The sequence below is a fragment of the Onychostoma macrolepis genome, chromosome 24, assembly GCF_012432095.1.
Source record: "Onychostoma macrolepis isolate SWU-2019 chromosome 24, ASM1243209v1, whole genome shotgun sequence".
Taxonomy (NCBI): domain Eukaryota; kingdom Metazoa; phylum Chordata; class Actinopteri; order Cypriniformes; family Cyprinidae; genus Onychostoma; species Onychostoma macrolepis.
In genome coordinates, this window is record NC_081178.1 from 728,342 (window position 1) to 747,216 (window position 18,875).

Here is an 18,875-nt window from a genome sequence, read left to right on the forward strand (position 1 = left end):
ACAGATACTAGTCCATGTCGCGATTTGATTTAAGTGTAATGACCTACTTTTGATTAATTCATCCAAACTTTGACAAATTCTGTGACATTCCTTGTTAAACTGTAAATTCCGCTTTTATAACTGGATTCCGAGATTCCGTCCGCGTTTTCTGCATCGCGGAAATCATAGGTCCGTACGCGTCAAGAACCGGGTTGACCGGGTACTCGGTACCACCGGTACTTAAAAAAACCTGGTACCGTGACGTTTTCATTTTTTTAGTACCGACTTGGCACCGAAGTACCGGGTCTTTTGACAACACTAGACAGCACTACTTTTTATATTAGTCAAATCCCACCAGATTCACATCAGAGGAAATCAGCTGTCTCATGATCCCGTTAACACAACCTGACCAAATAAACACAAGTCAAAGAGCCATTTGGGGCCGTTATCGCCTGCGGCCCCCCAGACAGCATAAACACACACCGTCTGCTGTTCAAACACCTTCAACAGCTGTGTTGGTCCTCACACACACACACACACACACACACACGAATACTGCCGTCAAACAGACTGCTGACTTTGCTTTGTGTAGCGTGTCAGAAAAACGAAAATATATCTGAACTAAATTATTCATTACAAATACAAACTTGCCAAGTTTGTATTTGTTTAACCAAAGTCAATCTGTTTGACTGACCAATGACAAGCAGGAAGAGCATTCAGGAAACCTGTTTGAAAACAGTCATTTCTGCAATTCCTTTCAGTGACATTAGAGACCAGAAATTAGTAATAAATATAATTTTTAATAAATTATATGAACATACTTAATTTTAACATGCAACATAGAAACTACTGTATTAATGTGCTTTAATGCATTTAATATTTAATCTGCTTTATTATTGTTATTCATGTTAATACAATTTTTTGGCATTGCTAATATCGTTACACCTGTATTTGAGACTTGGACATTAAAACACGCCATGAAATTCAAAGAATATGAAAAATAAAATTATAATTATTAAGCAGACACTTAGGATAAAATAAATGATTAATCTTTTATACCAAAACAAAAATGTGTGAGAGATGCTACAAATTATTTTAATAATTTAAACATTGTCTGCTATATTATTATTATTATTGATGTGTAAAAAAATTTTTTTGCATTGCTAATATTGTTGCACCTTTTTTAAGACTTTAGACAATATAATACGACAGTGTGGAAATCAAATAACCACAAAACTGTCTTCATGTTCAACACTACATCTACTGTTTTAGCCTTTCAAACAGATCAAACCTCTTTTTGTCAAATTATTTGATTGTAAAGTGTGTTTGTGCATCTTTCTTTTCACTTCTATTTCATTTGATGAATAACGTTCAGGCATTAACTCTTTCCCCGCCAGCGTTTTTGAAAAAAAGTTGCCAGCCAACGCCAGCATTTTTGCTAAATTTCACTACAATTTCAAGGCCCCCAGAATATTTTGTTGCATGAATATCTGAACATGCAATACATCAAAATAAAGATCAGACCTTCAACTTTGAAACAAAAAAAATCTGTTTTATTCTAGCTTCAAGCTGTATTTTTTTATCAACACTTGAATGTAGGTAGGTTTCATAAAAAAGCAACATTTTGAGCAAAAAGCTGAGAAAATCGCATTTTTATCAAATACTACATCTGTATCATATTAGGTAATATTATCAAAGCAAAGATGCAGTAGATGGCTTCCATCAGTATCCCAAAGCTTACACAGGCCGTTAACACTTTCTGGATCCACATTTCACTCTGTAACATTAGTCAGTTTTCATTTATATGCGGTTAGTGTTGATGATAACATTATTTTTCATATGCATATGCTTACATATGAGATCGCTGGTTTCTGCGTCTTCCTCGTCTGTGTTTTTGATCGAGTGATTTTAGACTCATTCAGGAGATGCGTAATAGCGCCCCCCTAGCGTATTTTTGTGAAGAAATGGTTTCGCGTATTTATTAGTATTTGCACTTGCGTTTTTTTTTTTTGTTTTTTTTTTTATGAGTTTTGTGCAATGGTTTTTAATGTAAGTGGGTGTGAGCACTTTTTTTGGAATGAGAGACAAAAAAAAAATTAGTTTGGACTCTTGGACAAATTACAATAAAAGTATTCATATTCATTCATTCACATTCATAACAGTGAAAACATGGAAACACAGAAAAGTCTGTGTTTAGCAGGGAAAGAGTTAAGTGCTCAACTATGCCTTGTGGTCGCTGTTAAGAGCTCACCTGAACTCCAGCGGCCCAGCCATCCCCTCCAGGTATGTGTGTGTGTGTGTGTCTGTGTAGGGGTCCATTAGCATGTGTAATCCTGCACTGAAGGCCTGGGGCCCCGTCGGGGTCGGTCCTGCTTTATGTGTGTGCTTCCCTTCCCCCCGCGGCCCTCAGTGAACGCAGACAAAGGCCTGACTCATCCTCACTCCAGACGACAGCATAAAAACACGCCTGCGGTCAGAGCCACAAACTCCAGAATCACTGCCACACCGGCGGATTATTTACTGGAACGCTGAGCTTCAGACACTTAAACGTTTACGCTGGGGAACTTTGTGGTTATTCAGATTTCTGTGGTTTCAAATGGTCTCAAGCTTTTTGGCACTGCTAATATTGTTGCACATGTATTTGAGACTTCAGATATTAAAATATGAAAAATACAATAATAATTTAGCAGATAGATTAAATGTATTTTTATCATCTCCAAAAAACTTTTTTGCAAGTGTATATATTAAATTATATTTAACTAAAACTAAAGCAAAAATTAAATTAAAAGAATGACCTTACTTGAAATAAAATGTTAACCAAAATAAATTATAAAATGTTAACCAAAATAATATTTTTTTAAAGTTTCATCTAACCCTGACCTAACTTGATGTACTAAAATAACTTAAACTGGAATAAAATGAATAAAAACTATACAGAGAAAAAAACTACTAAAAATATGTACTAATAAAGTGGAGGTCGAAAACAAAAAACTAAAATTAAAATTAAAACAAAAAAACCCATAAATAAATACTCTATAAAATATTAAAAACACTATAACAGCATATCTATGATACTAAAATAAATTATGACATCTGCATCCATGCAAGTTTTCTTTATATTCTGAATTAGATTTTATTTTAATATTTTCTGTTTTAATTTTTACTTAAAGTTTTAGTAATTTTGTTGTGTTTTTTATATAGTATTTTTTATTTATTAGTTTTAGTTTATTTATTTTTTGTTATTTTATGTGATTTGTCAACATATTTATTAATGTTTATTAGTACAATTTTCTTTACTTTTAGTTGCAGTATGCAATGTGTCAATATAGCATTTATTATTTTTTTTTCTTTACTATTTAAAAAAATGTCTATATAGTATTTATTATTATTATTATTTATTGAAAATGTTACCTTGAAAAGTCTCAGAAATAAAATACATTTAAGGGTTTTATATTTTATTTTATTTGAGTTAATGTTTACTTCACGGAGTGTGTGTGACACAGACTGCAGAGGATCATGGGTAGTCCTGTGTGTGTTAGTGGGCTCATGTGGAATAGTTGTGCGTATTATCAGTGCTGGAATGCAGTGGATTGTTTCTAGTTTTGGGAATAGTCTCTAGACAAACACACTTGTGTTCGGCGGCCCCTGAAGGGCTCTAAACGCTCCTGAACACCTCCTCACCGCTCCTCCATTCACACACGCAGGAAACAAGCAGCTAGTGTACAATTAGCACAGCATTCATCTTAACGACAATGACAGAGGAGGAGGGGAACGTAAAACCAGCTTCATCTTGCTGGAAACGGCCCTCCGCTGAGATTAAACCAGCACGGCTTGAGATCTCACCAAAGTCAAGTCTGCAACACTATAAATACTTACACAAAATAGACTAGATTAATGCATAAGTACGCAAACTGTGACGCACCTTTCTTATTCTTCAAGTTATTTACCTATAGCGGCTAATGAGTGAGAGGTAGGGCTGGGCGATATGGTCAAAAATATTATCACTACAGTATTATTTCCATATCATACGATATTGATATTCATCACAATATTTGTTTAGCATTAATGGGGAAGAAAACGCTTTCCATGTTTGTCAGACTGTAACAATGGATGTAAACAGAACTTGTCAGTTCACAATCAAAGTCCACAGAATAAGCTACCTTCTATATTTCGGATGCTATAAAATCTGTTTTATTTTCGCTAAATTTCCCTAAATTTAATTTTTCCCGCATTCTGTGTTTTATGATTTCATGCTAATTTATCATCAAAAAATGGTGTCTAATGAAATTAATTGACAAAACTTTACAATGTAAAGTGTAATCAAATAAAAATAATTTACATCAAGACATTGTTTTTATTTTTTGTTAAATAAGATGCTGCACAACAGAACGGTGTTCATTAAAACGTGAACGAAAAAAATATCTATCTATCTCTCTCTATATATGTATTATTACTTTAAGAATTACATTTTAGTATATAATAGTAAACAGTAATGCATTTCCGTCATAAGGTCTTCAAGTTAAACTGAACTTTTATTTTGTCAGTTTGTTAACAATTTAATCAATCTTTTAAAAAAAAATTTTTTTGTCAAATAAGATGCGGCACATCAGAACTGTATACATTAAAACATGTATGTATATATATAAATATATTACTTTAAAAATTACATTTTAGTATATAATAGTAATGTATTTCTGTCATAAGTTCTTCAAGTTGAACTTTTATTTCCGTGGTTTGTAGTGCAGATCTTTGAGTTTCAGTGTGTGTTTGACGGTAGTTTTTCTCAAACGAAGCAAATGAATGAAAAGACTCAGAGCAGCTCTGGAGATGAAGTTTGCTCACATATTGAGACGAGCGTCACGTGTGTTTGATAGCAGCTCTGAACATCAAACGGGCACACAAACATCACACCGCCGCTTCACACGAGTCCTACCTGTCGTAAGTCCAGAGTGATGGTGACCCAGTGGAACTGACGGCCGTTCTTGATGCCAGGGCTCTGCCACCACTGGTTGGTGCCGTCGATGGCATTAGTAATGGGATGCTGCTCTGTTAAACAGAATAAAGTGAAATAAAAACAACTGCCAATGTTCAAGAATAAATAGATACTGATGCATCATAAATCAGGTAGGAATTAACTTGTCTCAGCATGTCATGTCAGTACAGATGTCTGATACTAAAGATAAATCAGAAACACGTTACTGTATTAGTTAACTACATTAACTAACATGAACTAACAATGGAAAAAAAGATTTCTTAATCTTAGTTAATTTTTGCAATTACTAATGCATTACTAAAATCAAAAATTGTATCTGTTAATATTATGTAATGGATCTGAGCTATTCTAAATTGTCTATTATATTTATATGATTTTATATAGTTAATCTATATCACACGAGTGCTGTTTTTTCTCCAGATATCAGCATGATAATAAATGTAATATTGATTTACAAGTTTAAAAGTTAGCATTAAGTGACTTACATTTTAGACACAATATTACATTTGTTTAAAGTTGAGCTAAACAATGAATGTTTAGACAAATTAATAAACACTGTAACAAATGTATTGCTCGTTGTTAGTTAATGCATTAAGTAATGGGACCTTAATGTAAAGTTTTACCAATAAATCTGAAGTTTAAAGGATTAGTTCACTTCCAGAATAAAAAATTCCCGATAATTTACTCACCCCCGTGTCATCCCAGATGTTCATGTCTTTCTTTCTTCAGTCGAAAACAAATTAAGGTTTTTGAGGAAAACAGGATTTGCTCCTTCAAAGGTGATCAAAGGAGTGAAGGTTAAAAATGCAGTTTCAAAGGACTCTACACGATCCCAGCCGAGGAATAAGGGGCTTATCAAGCCAAACGATCCGTCATTTTCTAAAAAATTATTAAAATTTATACACTTTTTAACCACAAATGCTCGACTTGCAATAGCTCGACCTCACGCATTACGTAATCACGCACACGTGAGTTTTGAGTGTAAAGCAATTAGTTACTGTAATTTAATTACTTTTCCCTTGAAAAAGTAAAGTAAGGGATTACTCTTATTTTTTCTGTAATTTAATTACAGTTACTTCTTATGTAATTGAACTTAATACTGTGTATAGACTGTAGATCATTAATATTCAATAGTGGATTTAACATCAAAATTTAAAGTCTAACCTTAAAATGCATGCTTTTTATGAACCCTTATTCCTCGGCTGGGATCGTGTAGAGCCCTTTGAAGCTGCACTGAAACTGCATTTTTAACCTTTGATCCCCATTGAAGTCCACTATACGGAGAAAATTCCTGGAATGTTTTCCTCAAAAACCTTTCTTGTCGACTGAATAAAGACAGACATGAACATCTGGGATGACATGGGGGTGAGTAAATTATCAGGAAATTATTATTCTGGAAGTGAACTACTCCTAAGAGTTTCAGGGCAAATCTGGTTACCTTTGGGATTCTGGCTGTTTGCATCACAGATCCGACACTGAGGGTTACGGATTCGTCTTCCAGGAACGTGCTCCACCAGTTTACAGTACATCTCGGGAACCGGGTCGCCACAGGTGGCGTTTGTGGTGATTTCGGCATTGCTGGCCAGGTTCAGGATTGCAGGAAACAGACCTGGAATGACAGATGAAGAGCTGTTTAACAAAAGCATTGAAGAGGCCTTTGCTCTGAACTGCTCTACTGCATTTTCTCTTTCTTTCTTTGAAGAGCGACATCAATCCATCCATCCGCCCATGTGTCTGTGTGCCGCTATTCATGACACAAATCACTATGTCTTGGACAATTGACCAAAGCTGGCCTTTGGTGTGAGGAGATAAGCATCATTACTGACAGCAAAGAGCTCAATGAGAGGGAACCGAGAAGATGAAGAGGATCTTCTTCCCTCCAGCAACTCATGAGGTCAACGTGAGCTTTAGAGCAAAATCAGTGCTGGGAGTTTTGTTCAACTACAAACTCATCATGCATTTGATCATTTAGTAAAGTAACGCTGCAGGAAGATGAACAAACTCAACTTTAATGCTAATTATTTTACTACTTTAATATGTATATTAGTTATTACTGGATACTTCATTTTTAGGGTTATTATAGTTAACTAAATCTAAAACTACAACCATTAAAAAACATTTTTGTTACTTGGAAAAAAAGTTAAGTGATATGAATAAAGTATTAAAAAACTTAAACTTATTTTAGCTATTCACAAAAGTAACATTTCTCATTTTCGTGTAATGTTGAAGTACTAAAATAACTAAAACTAAAATTGAAATAAAAATGAATAAAAACTATAACGACATTTAAAAAAAAAAAAAAAAAGTCAAAAAAGCACAACAAAATTACTAAAACTTTCACTAAAATTAAAACAAAATACAAAATAAAACATACAAAATATTAAAAACTATAAAAGTATTTCTCAAACTTTAATAGTATCTCATTTAGTTTAAGTTGATCTACTAAAAATAAAAACAATGGACATATTTATAAAAATAAATAAAAGAAAAGAAAATAATAATGTGACAAAAGCACAACAAAATCACTAAAACTTTAACTAAAATAAAAAATATAATACAAAAAACTAATCCAAAATATTTTTAAAAACTATAATAGTATCTCTTAAACTTTAATAGTATCTAATTTAGTTTAAGTTGACGCACTAAAATAACTCAAATTAAAACAAAAATGAATAAAAACCATATATACATTCAAAATTAATAAAAAATGTATAATAAAACACACCACAAAATGACTAAAACTTAAACTAAAATGAAAATATATATTTTTTTAAAAACGAATACAAAATATTAAAAAAGAACTAAAAAAAAATAACTAATAATAATTCAACAGGATCTCATTTGGTTTAAGTTGATGTACTAAAATTAAAACTGAAACAAAATTAATAAAAACTATAGACATATTTTAAAACAATTACTAATAAAAATGGCCTAAAAATACTAAAACTTTAAAATAATATGAAAACGAGCCTATACAAAAACATATTTTTTATTGAAGTTACAGTAGTATCTGTCTGACTTCACAAACTCCACTAATAATTGATATCAGATAAAGCAGCTTGAGTCACACTGCAGCAGACGTGTTTCAGACTCCGGTCTGTATCTCGGGGGAGTCTGAGGTCTGAATGGACTCCAGCGGAGCTCAGCACACAGAAACTTCAAACGCTCTGCAGATAAAGAGACTCTGATGACTGAAGTCATTATGTGACCGCTGCGGCACATCTGGCTGCGTTTGCATGTCACAGACGCGCTGAGAGCCGACGACGCCTCGGATCGCATCTGAGACTCAATCGCTGAGTCTTATAACAAACACATCTGTCGGCGAGAACTCGACATCTTCATGCATTGATCCCATTAAGAAATTGTATTGGAAATAAATGAGATGTTTCTAACACTACTATGAGTATTTCACTTTTATGAAAAAACACTTCAGCAAAACATGCTCAAGACAAAGTGTGTGAATCATTTTTGATACCAAATTTTACTGATAGTCCACTGTATGAAGACTTTTTGGGTATAATATGTCACAGTTCACTTTATTTTTTACATTTATGAACTATAGTGTCCTGCACCACTAGTAAAAAATATCAAAAATTATATATCTGGTGTGTGATTAATTTTTGGTTTGACTCTGTGTGTGTATGTATATATATATATGTGTCAAACCAAAAATATATATATATTTGGTTTACTGGAAGATTACTGGAGTGTTTAATAGGAAATGCAATTTCAATCTTTCGACTTCAAAACTGCACGTTTAATCAATGCATTATTTGCAGTTTCTCTGTAATTATTTGCAAAATTCACAACAGTGTTAATAGTCTTAGTCACATTTTAGTCATTTGAGTCTTTCACAAAAATTCATTGTATTTTTGTCAACTTTTAGTCATTACTTTTAGTCAAAGGCCCGTTAGCAACATTTATTTTGGTAGCTATTTTATATGTAGTATTCAAACAAAAATAGGCATCAATTCTTCTCTCTTTAGACCAAATCAATTAAGCTTATGAGAAATTTGAATCAAGGATTGAATTTGGAAAAACTGGGATAAATTTTCTTTTTTTGGTAGAGATACAAATTAAAGTCATTTTTCAGATACAGTAGCTTTACTTAATTATACATTTATTTAACATCTTTTGTTGGTTAACATTTATGACACGGATAGGAATGCTGTCCCTTTAAGACGGAAGGCATGCATGCAATACTGACACACATTCAGTTTTCACCCGCCTGTTTACGCTCACATAAGCCATAACCGACTGTATTTACGTGAGATACTCTGACTCTACACGACAGACACAGGACTGCTGTGTGTGTATTTGAGCACCGAGAACATTTTGAAAGACAATACAGTTAACTTAGCCTATAGGATGTATTTTGAATATCCGGTAGTCCTCAAATAACATTTTAGTCCCGTCTCGTCTTGTTAATGAAGACGCGGCATAAATTTCGTCATAGTTTTTATCATCAGATATTAATTTTAGCTCGTCAACGTCTCGTCTTAGTCACAGAAAAAAGGTTCGTTGACGAATATTTTGCGTCTTCGTCGACAATTAACACTGATTCACAAGCAATTTCTGAGTGAAATTTGTTTCAAAATAAATCTCATACCAATGTTTTTCAGAGCAGACCGTATTAGCTTTAACTCTCCACACAGAGGTCAGATTTACCCGTAAGCTTTAGAGGAGCATGTTTTAGCTGAAGAAGGTAATTTTCCAGCGTCTGAGAGCAGCTTACAGCCTCATTTGGTGTGAAAGCTGGGGTCAGAGTTTACTGTGCGTTTACACAACAGCAGCTCATCATGATTGACGTCTCAGACCCAAACGACTCTTTCTGGGTGGCTTTCAGTCGAGTTTGGAAAACAAGCAAACAAATAAGGGAATAGTTCAGTTTCTCATTGATCTAAGAATATTTTTGAAGGTGAAAGAGCTCTGGAAGAGTTAACCATCATCACAGAACAAGGATGGGAGGTAAAACATCTCCAAAAAATGAACTCCAGATAAGTCTAGCATGTGAAGTTCTGCATGCATTGCTGATGAGATCAGCTGAGAGCTAATCAAAGCGTCTGGATGAAGAAGCTCCAGGACAGATGAGAAGATCGTCTGCATTTGCATCTGAACAGACTGTAATCAGATGTAAGTGGAGCTGATAAGAACCTCACAATGTGATTCAGTCAATTCAGCGTGAAACGCCTTCAGAGATAAACGACTGATTGGAGATAAAACACTTACAGACGGATGAAGCTGATAAAGACATCTGGAGCTACAGATGCTGCTTCAAGACTAAATATATTACAATACATTTACACTGTAAAAATGTTTTTTTGAAGATTATTGGAGCATGTTTTACAAGAAAATACTCGTAGTCTTTCTACTTTAAAATATGTTTAATTCAACGTGTTACTTGCCATTTCTTTGTAATTATTTGTGAAATTTAGGCTACTATGAATTTCTTAGTCAATGGTTCCTCATTATTTTTCAATGAATGTATTACAATATATTTAATATTTATTACATATAGATTTTATAATTTATTTTTAAAATGTATTCATCCATAAATAAATACTGTGAATAATAATAAAAAAAATTATATATATATATATACACACACACACATTTTATATTTTAATACATATATTTTATAGTTTTATTAACATTTATACGACCATAAATTTTTATCTATCTATCTATCTATATATATATATATATATATACATATATATATATATCTATATAAGAGTTTATTTGCAAAACAGATAACTTCATTTTTACAATTTTTAAAAATCATATTTTTATTATGTTATCATGTTTTTATTGTGTTGTATTGTGTTAGTTAGTTGTATTTTTTTGTTATTTTTTAACCTCATCAAAATATATATATATATAATAGTGTAATTCCCTGCAGTGTGAAATTATTCCCTTTCATCAGCTGATCTGCTCTGGAACTGAAAGTCCATCAAAGTTTATGGAACACAAACGGCCACAAGTTATTCATGAGAAAACGTCACACTGAGAGGCTTTTATGTTCAGTTAACTAACCCACTAGGACTAAATATCCAGGATTATCTGTTAATGGAGCGGTACAGAGCTCTCATGTGACCCGCGCTCATTCGCATACATTCAGCTGGAATAAACACAAAGAACACACACACACACACACACACACACACACACATGACTCAGATGAAAGTTCAGCCTATAACATTTCATCTTCCTGTTCTCTTCACAGGACTGAGGTGTAAGCAGACACTCGCTGCTTTTATGGGTCACAGCTAAAACTACATTAGCGGCTTCCTGACCTCATGTGTTAAATGTGTTAAACCTGCAGGTGAGAAATCTCGTTAATGTGGCAAATCTACGCAAATACTATCAGCATCACGTCGAGACCCCTGGTCATGTGATATTAGCTTTATGTTAATTTAATTAGATCATATGAAGCGTCTGCAAGTAAAGATCGCTGAACTAATCATTCCTTTTTGTGTACTAAAGTTACTATTTAACACTTACAGGGATAATTCACACAAGAAAATTCTCAAACCTGTATGAGTTTCTTCAGTTTAACATAAAAGAAGATATTTTGAAGAATGTTGGCAACCAAACAGATGCTGGTACCCATTGACTTCCATAGTACAAGGAAAAAAACTATGGAAGTCAATGGCTACCGTCAACTGTTTGGTTCCCAACATTCTTCAAAATATCTTCTTTTGTGTTCAACAAAAAAAAAAAAAACTCATACACGTTTTAAACAACTTGAGGGAGAGTAAATGATCACAGGATTTTTATTTTTGGGTGAACTATCTCTTTAAGGCAAACTAATCCCTGATAAATGTTTAATTCATTACTAATTTATTAGAAGGACTTTCATATGCCTATAAAATAAGCAAAATATAGATTTGGATGGCCTTACAATCACATTCCTGTAACTTTTACTATCACTAACAAAACTGAATTATAGTTCTACCATGTTTTGCACATGTACCGTGGTAATACCTCATTTTTGGGCATGTTTTCTGGAAATTTCATGTATCAGTACCGTTGATTTACCATGGTGACTACAAAGTACTTTCTGTAAGGAATGTTTTAATAAATTTTATAAAGAATGTCCTGCAGTATATCTGAACAAATACAACATTTAAAGCAGTTATACTGAGTAAATGCATAAAACTAGTTAATCTATGCTGATGTTCTGATCTAAAATCTTATATTTTAAATATTTCCGTCTACTTTTTCACCATTTAGTTTTATCTCAACAAAAACACAGTAGTTTGATATCTGAGGACAGATTTGTGTTTATTTATTTGATCTCACCTCTCTGCTGAGCCTCCACACAAACCAGTGAGGAGAAAATCATTGCAAACGGCCACAGCATCTTCATCCTCATCTTCTTCATCAGTCACTCTAAAATAACTCAACTAATAATCTACTTAAAGAAGCTGAAATCGTGCTGAAATCATTAGAGATTTGTGTAGACGTCCATCGGTTCTGCTCCTTCTTTCTTTCTCATTCAAACTTAAGTCTCTTTCATTCAGAGTCCCGCTACACTGAGCCCCGCTGGAATGTTCCATGAGTTCAGAGGAAGGGGGGGGGGGAGTCCCGCTGGAATGTACCATGTGCTCACGAGACGGTCGTTTTGGTTTAATTTGCGTTACAGTTACAGTTTTACAGTACGCTTTTAGCGTTTTTTGTGACGTTTCATTATCATAGATAATTCGTGGTGTTTGTTATATAAGCGTCGCTGTCATTATCGATCATTATTTTCCGCCCAAATCGTCAGTGCGTCGCTCCTCAAACTATCTCCTGAGGAGAACTGCGCAAAGCGACCAGACTTACCATTTTTATCTGCTAACAATAACATGGATATATAATTATATATACTGAAAGTTATTCCACACCTATCTTGAGATCGTAGAGTAAACAATTTACCTCAAGAACCTTACTTAACTGCTTATCAAAGCGGCGGCGGGAAATCCAGTCAGACCTAGCCTAGCAACTCCATAGCAACGCGCGCTCAAAATCACTCTGTGATTATAATGAAAAATATCTAGCTAAATTACGCCCAGCATGTTCATTTTTCAAAACATTGTCAAATACGTCCTTTGTTATTGTACGTTTTTATACTTTAATGGAGTATAAATCTTTTTTATTATTATTATTATTATTAGAAACCACTATAATAAAATCTTTCAGGCTGTTGCATTACATATGCGACTGCAAACAGAGAAAAGCTGCTGTGAAAAATGCATAGGGGTCAGTGATCGGAATCAGGAGTCGAATCCTATGATCAATTCGTTTTTTGAATCTGTCGCGAAAATATCTGATGATTCATTAAAGTGTTAGTTCACCCGAAAATGAAAATTAGCCCATGATTTACTCACCCTCAAGGCATCCTAGGTGTATATGACTTTCTTCTTTCAGACAAATCCAATCGGAGTTATATTTTTTTTTTAAATGTCCTGGCTCTTCCAAGCTTTATAATGGCAGTGAATGGGTGTTTTTGTTCAACAGTTCAAAAGAAGTCCAATAAAGTGCATCCATCCATAATAAAAAGTGCCTCACACACGGCTCCGGGGCCTCCTGTAGTGAATCAATGCGTTTTTGTAAGAAAACTATCCATATTTAACATTATAAACACTTTTCTCTAGTTTCCGCTAACTATCGTACGCGCGTTCACGAGAGAGTGGCGTTCCGGCGGATAATGCAGGACGTATGCGTAGCGTCAGCTCCAATAAGAAATACCAAACTCGGAAGCGCCGAGGCGAGAGCAAAACAAAACACCGGTCGCGAATTAGAAGTACAAAACATAAAGGAGATCGTGCTTTTTCAGTTGCCGCCGCCAAACTCTGGAACGCATGGTAATATTTCTATTCAAAATTGAGATTCCTCGATTTGTAAAAAATAAAATCGTGGCAAAACATTAAATTCGAATTAATCGATAAAATTGGAAAAAACGCCCAGCCCTAGCTTCTGCATATGATAGTTAGCAGAAGTTAGAGAAAACTGTTCATAACATTTTAAATATGGATATTTTTCTTACAAAAAAGCATCGATTCACTACAGGAGGCCTTTATTCACCGCCGGCATGTTTTATTATGGATGGATGCGCTTTATTAGACTTCTTTTGAACTATTGAACAGAAACACCCACCCACTTTCATTATAAAGCTTGGAAGAGCTTGGATTCGTCTGAAAGAAGAAAGTCATATACATCTAGGATGCCTCGAGGGTGAGTAAACCATGGGCTAATTTTCATTTTTGGGTGAACTAACCCTTTAATTTAACAAATTATCTGAATCTATGACGAGGTGAAATGTATCTCTTTTTTTACAGTCTGATCTCCCCTGGGAAATGTAAAAAGAAGTTGTTCCAGTAATTTTTAGTCTGTGTTTATTAAAGAATTCATATTGGCTCAATAATTATGAACAGTGTGAAAAGCTGAAGTTATGTGCGTTAAGATTTGTTAATGCAACAACTTCTCCGCTTTATCTAGAACAGTTTGTTTTTGTGATAGCAAACAGTTGAAGTCAAATAATAATATTTTCACATTTCTGAAAGAAAATATGAGTGGTTGCCAGGGCGTTGTTATGCTGTGTTCAATTCCTGTTTTCTGTTGTTTTTAGCATATATTTTTTAGATATTTTAGATATATAATAATATAAATAGTTATTTTTTTCTCATGAGCTACTGAGAAATCTTTACTTTTACTCAAGCATGATGATTGAATACTTATTAACAATAATGAGTTAATTACAATTTTTAGTGCAATACAATAATATTATCACGATTATTATCGGTTTCTGTCCTTGAATGTTCAACTTTCACTTTGCAATCACTTATTTCCTTCATGAAATGCAAATATAGTTTCTTTATTTTCACTTGTCATATCTTGTAGTTTAACTCTAATGTCATTGGAGAAAGTCGAATATGATACATTGTCCCAATATTCATGACTGATGATCATCTGAGCTGCAGATCTTTACATTTGTGTTCTTCGTGTGTGTTTTGCTGCCATCTTCTGGAAACCATCTGGATGTGCAGGCTGGCCTGTTGAGATCTGACCTCACATGAACTCTTGGAGCTCAAGCTGGACCTCATCAAGGTCTGTGGTGTGTTTGCTGTCTTTGAAGGTTACATCATACATCAGTCCGTCATATCTGAAAATGCACCTAATATCACATAGTGTCTTTATCATCAGTTATACTTATTATGTTGTTCTTTGTTAATATTTGTGAAGGATTCTGTTGTGTTTGCATTTGTTGAATACAGTTAAAGGCACTCTCCATCTTATTTTGCGATGCAGAACAAGCTATTTTCTGTGAATGTGCGAGACTTCCACTTTATTAGCCGTTATAGGTATATATATATATATATATATATATATATATAAAAGAAAAGCAAACTGCAGTAAACTGTAAAACTATTTGCACTACAAATCAGTGTGTTTATTACTAAATATATATTAAAATTGTCTAAAAACATATACAAGTTTGCAATATACAGCTAAAATAACTGGAAGCAAATGTACGACAGCATTTTAGGACCATTAAAAATAAATAAGTAAATTTAAGATTATGTGGGAATAAAGTTGTAATATTTTGAGAATAAAGTTAGTATTTATTGTTGCTAAATCCAATCCTAAAAATAGGTTTGACTAAATCCTCCACATCCATTTCTCACATAGAAGCGTTTTCTCAGAATCCTGTTTTTCTCAAAATATTAATTTTTAATTTACCTTTAATCTCGTATTAATAAGACTTTTTTGTATTGATTGGACTTTATTCTCGTAGTTTTGACTTTATTCTCAAAATATAATGACTTTATTCTTGTAATCTAAATTTGTTTTTTGTTTTTTTTTACTAAAACAGCATAGTAGGAATGACACTGGAAAAAAATTAAAATAAAATAAAAAAGTTAAAAATGGCAATGCCCACTCTTTCAGTATAAAAAGTAAAGCGAAGTAGCATAGTCTATTAAATTTAGTCTATTAAAATGCATTAAGAATCATCAAAATTCAAGGTATTCTAAATTGTATGTTATGTTTATATGATTTATCATAGTTAATCTATATCACACGAGTGCCGTTTTTTGTAATATTGATTTACAAGTTTAAAGTTAGCATTAAGTGACTTGCACTTTAGACACAATATTATTTATGCATTTGTAACTGCAGTTTAAATGCATCTATGTCCACTCTGTGCTGCATTAAACTGTGTAAATACATCTAAGTGCCACTTCAGATGCAGATTCCAGAAATGTTTTCTTATGTTGGAACGAAAGAGACTAAGTACTGGATCTTATTCTTAACTAAAGATACAAAATGGAAGCTAAAGTTAAAACCGAACACAATCTTGCTGCGCAAACTGTGAATAAACATTTCTTAAATATTTATTTGCTCCTTTTCCATTTTGCATTTAGGCTACTTGTTCTTTTACTTTAAATTCTTAAGTACATTTTATACAAAACTTTTTATACTGAAGTATAATAAATATCACATACTTTAAACTTTTACTCAAGTAATATTCTAAATGGTAACTTTAACTTCTACCAAAGTCATTTTCTGGTAAGATATCGGTACTTTTACTTAAGTGTGGCTTTCATCCACCACTGGAATCTCTATATTGATTACAGTTAAGGTCAAAAGTTTACATCCCCTTTTCCCAATATGCAAAATGTTAATTATTTTACCAAAATGAGAGGGATCATACAAGATGCATGTTACTGTTCTTTCTTTGGTTTTCCAGCATTTTTGTGTATTTGAACCCTTTCTAACAATGACTGTACGATTTGAGATCCATCTTTCCACACTGAGGACAACTGAGGGAGTCATATACAACTATTACAGAAGGAAAAACCATGCATTAAGAGCCGGGGGGTGAAAACTTTTGAACATAATGGAGATGTGTACATTTGTCTTATTTTGCCTAAATATCTTTTTTTTTTTTTTCATTTAGTACTGCCCTTCAGAGGCCACAGAAGATAGTTACATGTTTCCCAGGAGACAAAATAAGTTAAATTTACCCTGATCTTCAAATTAAAAAGTTTTCACCCCCAGCTCTTAATGCATGGTTTTTCCTTCTGGAGCATCAGTGAGCGTCTGAACCTTCTGTAATAGTTGTATATGAGTCCCTCAGTTGTCCACAGTGTGAAAAGATGGATCTCAAAATCATACAGTCATTGTTGGAAAGGGTTCAAATACACAAAAATGCTGAAAAACCAAAGAATTTGTGGAAGCTGAAGGATTTTTCTGAAGAACAGCAGGAAGTTTAACTGTTCAGAACAAACAAGGCACTCATGAACAACTATCACTAAACAAAAAACACAGCTGTGGATCATTCAGGGATCAACACAGTATTAAGAATCAAGGGGATGTAAACTTTTGAATGGGGTCATTTTTATAAATTCAACTATTATTTTCTCTTGTGGACTATATGTAAACATATTTTATGTGAAATATCTTATTCAGGTCAGTACTAAACAAACAATAACATGCATTTTGTATGATCTCTCTTATTTTGGAAAAATAATGAACATTTAGCAGATTCTGAAAGGGGGATGTAAACTTTTGACCTCAACTGTATGTTTCTGATCAGTGTGAGGGTTCGTCCAGCAGGGGGCAGTGACAGCTGATAAACTGGACTCTTCTGACAGAGTTTTTCCTTTCTCTCTGTTTTATTTTGTGTTTCAGTGCTTAGCAACCCTGAAATACACTGATGTTATGACTGCTCCACTAATAGAGACTAAACAGCTGGCGGTGAGACACACGATGCACATTTACAGGAAGTGTTTGCATCCACAGTAGTTTACATTCTGAAGAAAACAGGCTCTAATGAACGATAAAAGTCCTACGCTGAACATACTGCTATAAAAACAACATGTTTTTTGTTTGCAAGCATCATTATAGCAGGATCTGAGTGTAATTATGCCATGAAGATGATTTCCTCTCAGAATGAAGTTCAGCACTGGCTGCTCTCCATGTTATTAGATGAACACTGAACTGTTTTGGCCCTGGTCTCATCATCAGGTCGGCCTCACGGCGCGCTCTGTCTGGCTTCAGTTACAATCTCCAAACTCTAATAATGGCACAGACGCTCTGACGCAGCTGAAGCACATTTGCAGGCGTTTGGCTGCTGTGTTCGGCTTCATCAAGACCCGCTTCTGTTGCCCAGACCACCTGGACCTGATTGATCACACTCACACAGCCGAGAACATCTGTCTGTCTATCTATCTATCTATCTATCTATCTATCTATCTATCTATCTATCTATCTATCTATCTATCTATCTACCTATCTATCTATCTAATTCAATTCAATTCAATTCAATTCAGAAAGCTTTATTGGCATGACAAAAACATACTTTTTGTATTGCCAAAGCATTAAAACAACATAGAAAATGATTTAGAATATCTGAACATTTAGTAAAGCATAGAGAAAATAATAGTAATAATGAAACTAAATAAATAAGGCAATATTATATAAACACATGGCTAGATATAGCAAAAAATAAATAAAATAATAGTATTAATAAAATAATATTAATAAAAAAAATAAAGGATTGTACTACAGAAATCATGTAACAGCTGAAATTTGAACATTGTATGCATTATATAGATGTGTGTAGGTGTAACGTGTGTGTGTGTTTCTCTCTGGCTGTGAGTGTGTGTGTGTGTGTTTCACTCTGGTGAGTGTGTTTCACTCTGGCTGTGAGTGTGTGTGTGTGTGTGTGTGTGTGTGTGTGTTTCACTCTGGTGAGTGTGTTTCACTCTGGCTGTGAGTGAGTGAGTGTGTGTGTGTGTGTGTGTGTGTGTTTCACTCTGGTGAGTGTGTTTCACTCTGGCTGTGAGTGTGTGTGTGTGTGTGTGTGTGTGTTTCACTCTGGCTGTGAGTGTGTTTCTCTCTGGCTGTGAGTGTG

General features: G+C 33.7%; 2 protein-coding genes across 4 annotated transcripts in view; one reads left to right on the forward strand and one right to left on the reverse strand.

Moving 5' to 3' along the window:
* The window catches only part of lama1 (laminin, alpha 1), an 80,900-nt gene extending 68,403 nt beyond the window's left edge, over nucleotides 1-12,497 (reverse strand). The window contains exons 1-3 of the mRNA XM_058766072.1: nucleotides 12,278-12,497; nucleotides 6,411-6,581; nucleotides 4,913-5,025 (exon numbers count right to left, since the gene is read on the reverse strand). Of these exons, the coding sequence (XP_058622055.1) occupies nucleotides 4,913-5,025; nucleotides 6,411-6,581; nucleotides 12,278-12,359 (366 nt within the window). The 5' untranslated portion in view covers nucleotides 12,360-12,497. The remainder of the gene's footprint in view (nucleotides 1-4,912; nucleotides 5,026-6,410; nucleotides 6,582-12,277) is intronic.
* A 63-nt stretch (nucleotides 12,498-12,560) lies between these two features.
* The window catches only part of lrrc30a (leucine rich repeat containing 30a), a 16,355-nt gene continuing 10,040 nt past the window's right edge, over nucleotides 12,561-18,875 (forward strand). Inside the window, exons 1-3 of one of the 3 annotated variants that reach the window (XM_058766089.1) lie at nucleotides 12,561-13,216; nucleotides 15,004-15,064; nucleotides 17,651-17,716. The gene's annotated coding sequence lies outside the window, so the exon portion shown is untranslated. Of the gene's footprint in view, nucleotides 13,217-14,874; nucleotides 15,065-17,650; nucleotides 17,717-18,875 lie in introns of those variants that run through there. The other 2 variants (XM_058766090.1, XM_058766091.1) reach the window with 2 other exon arrangements.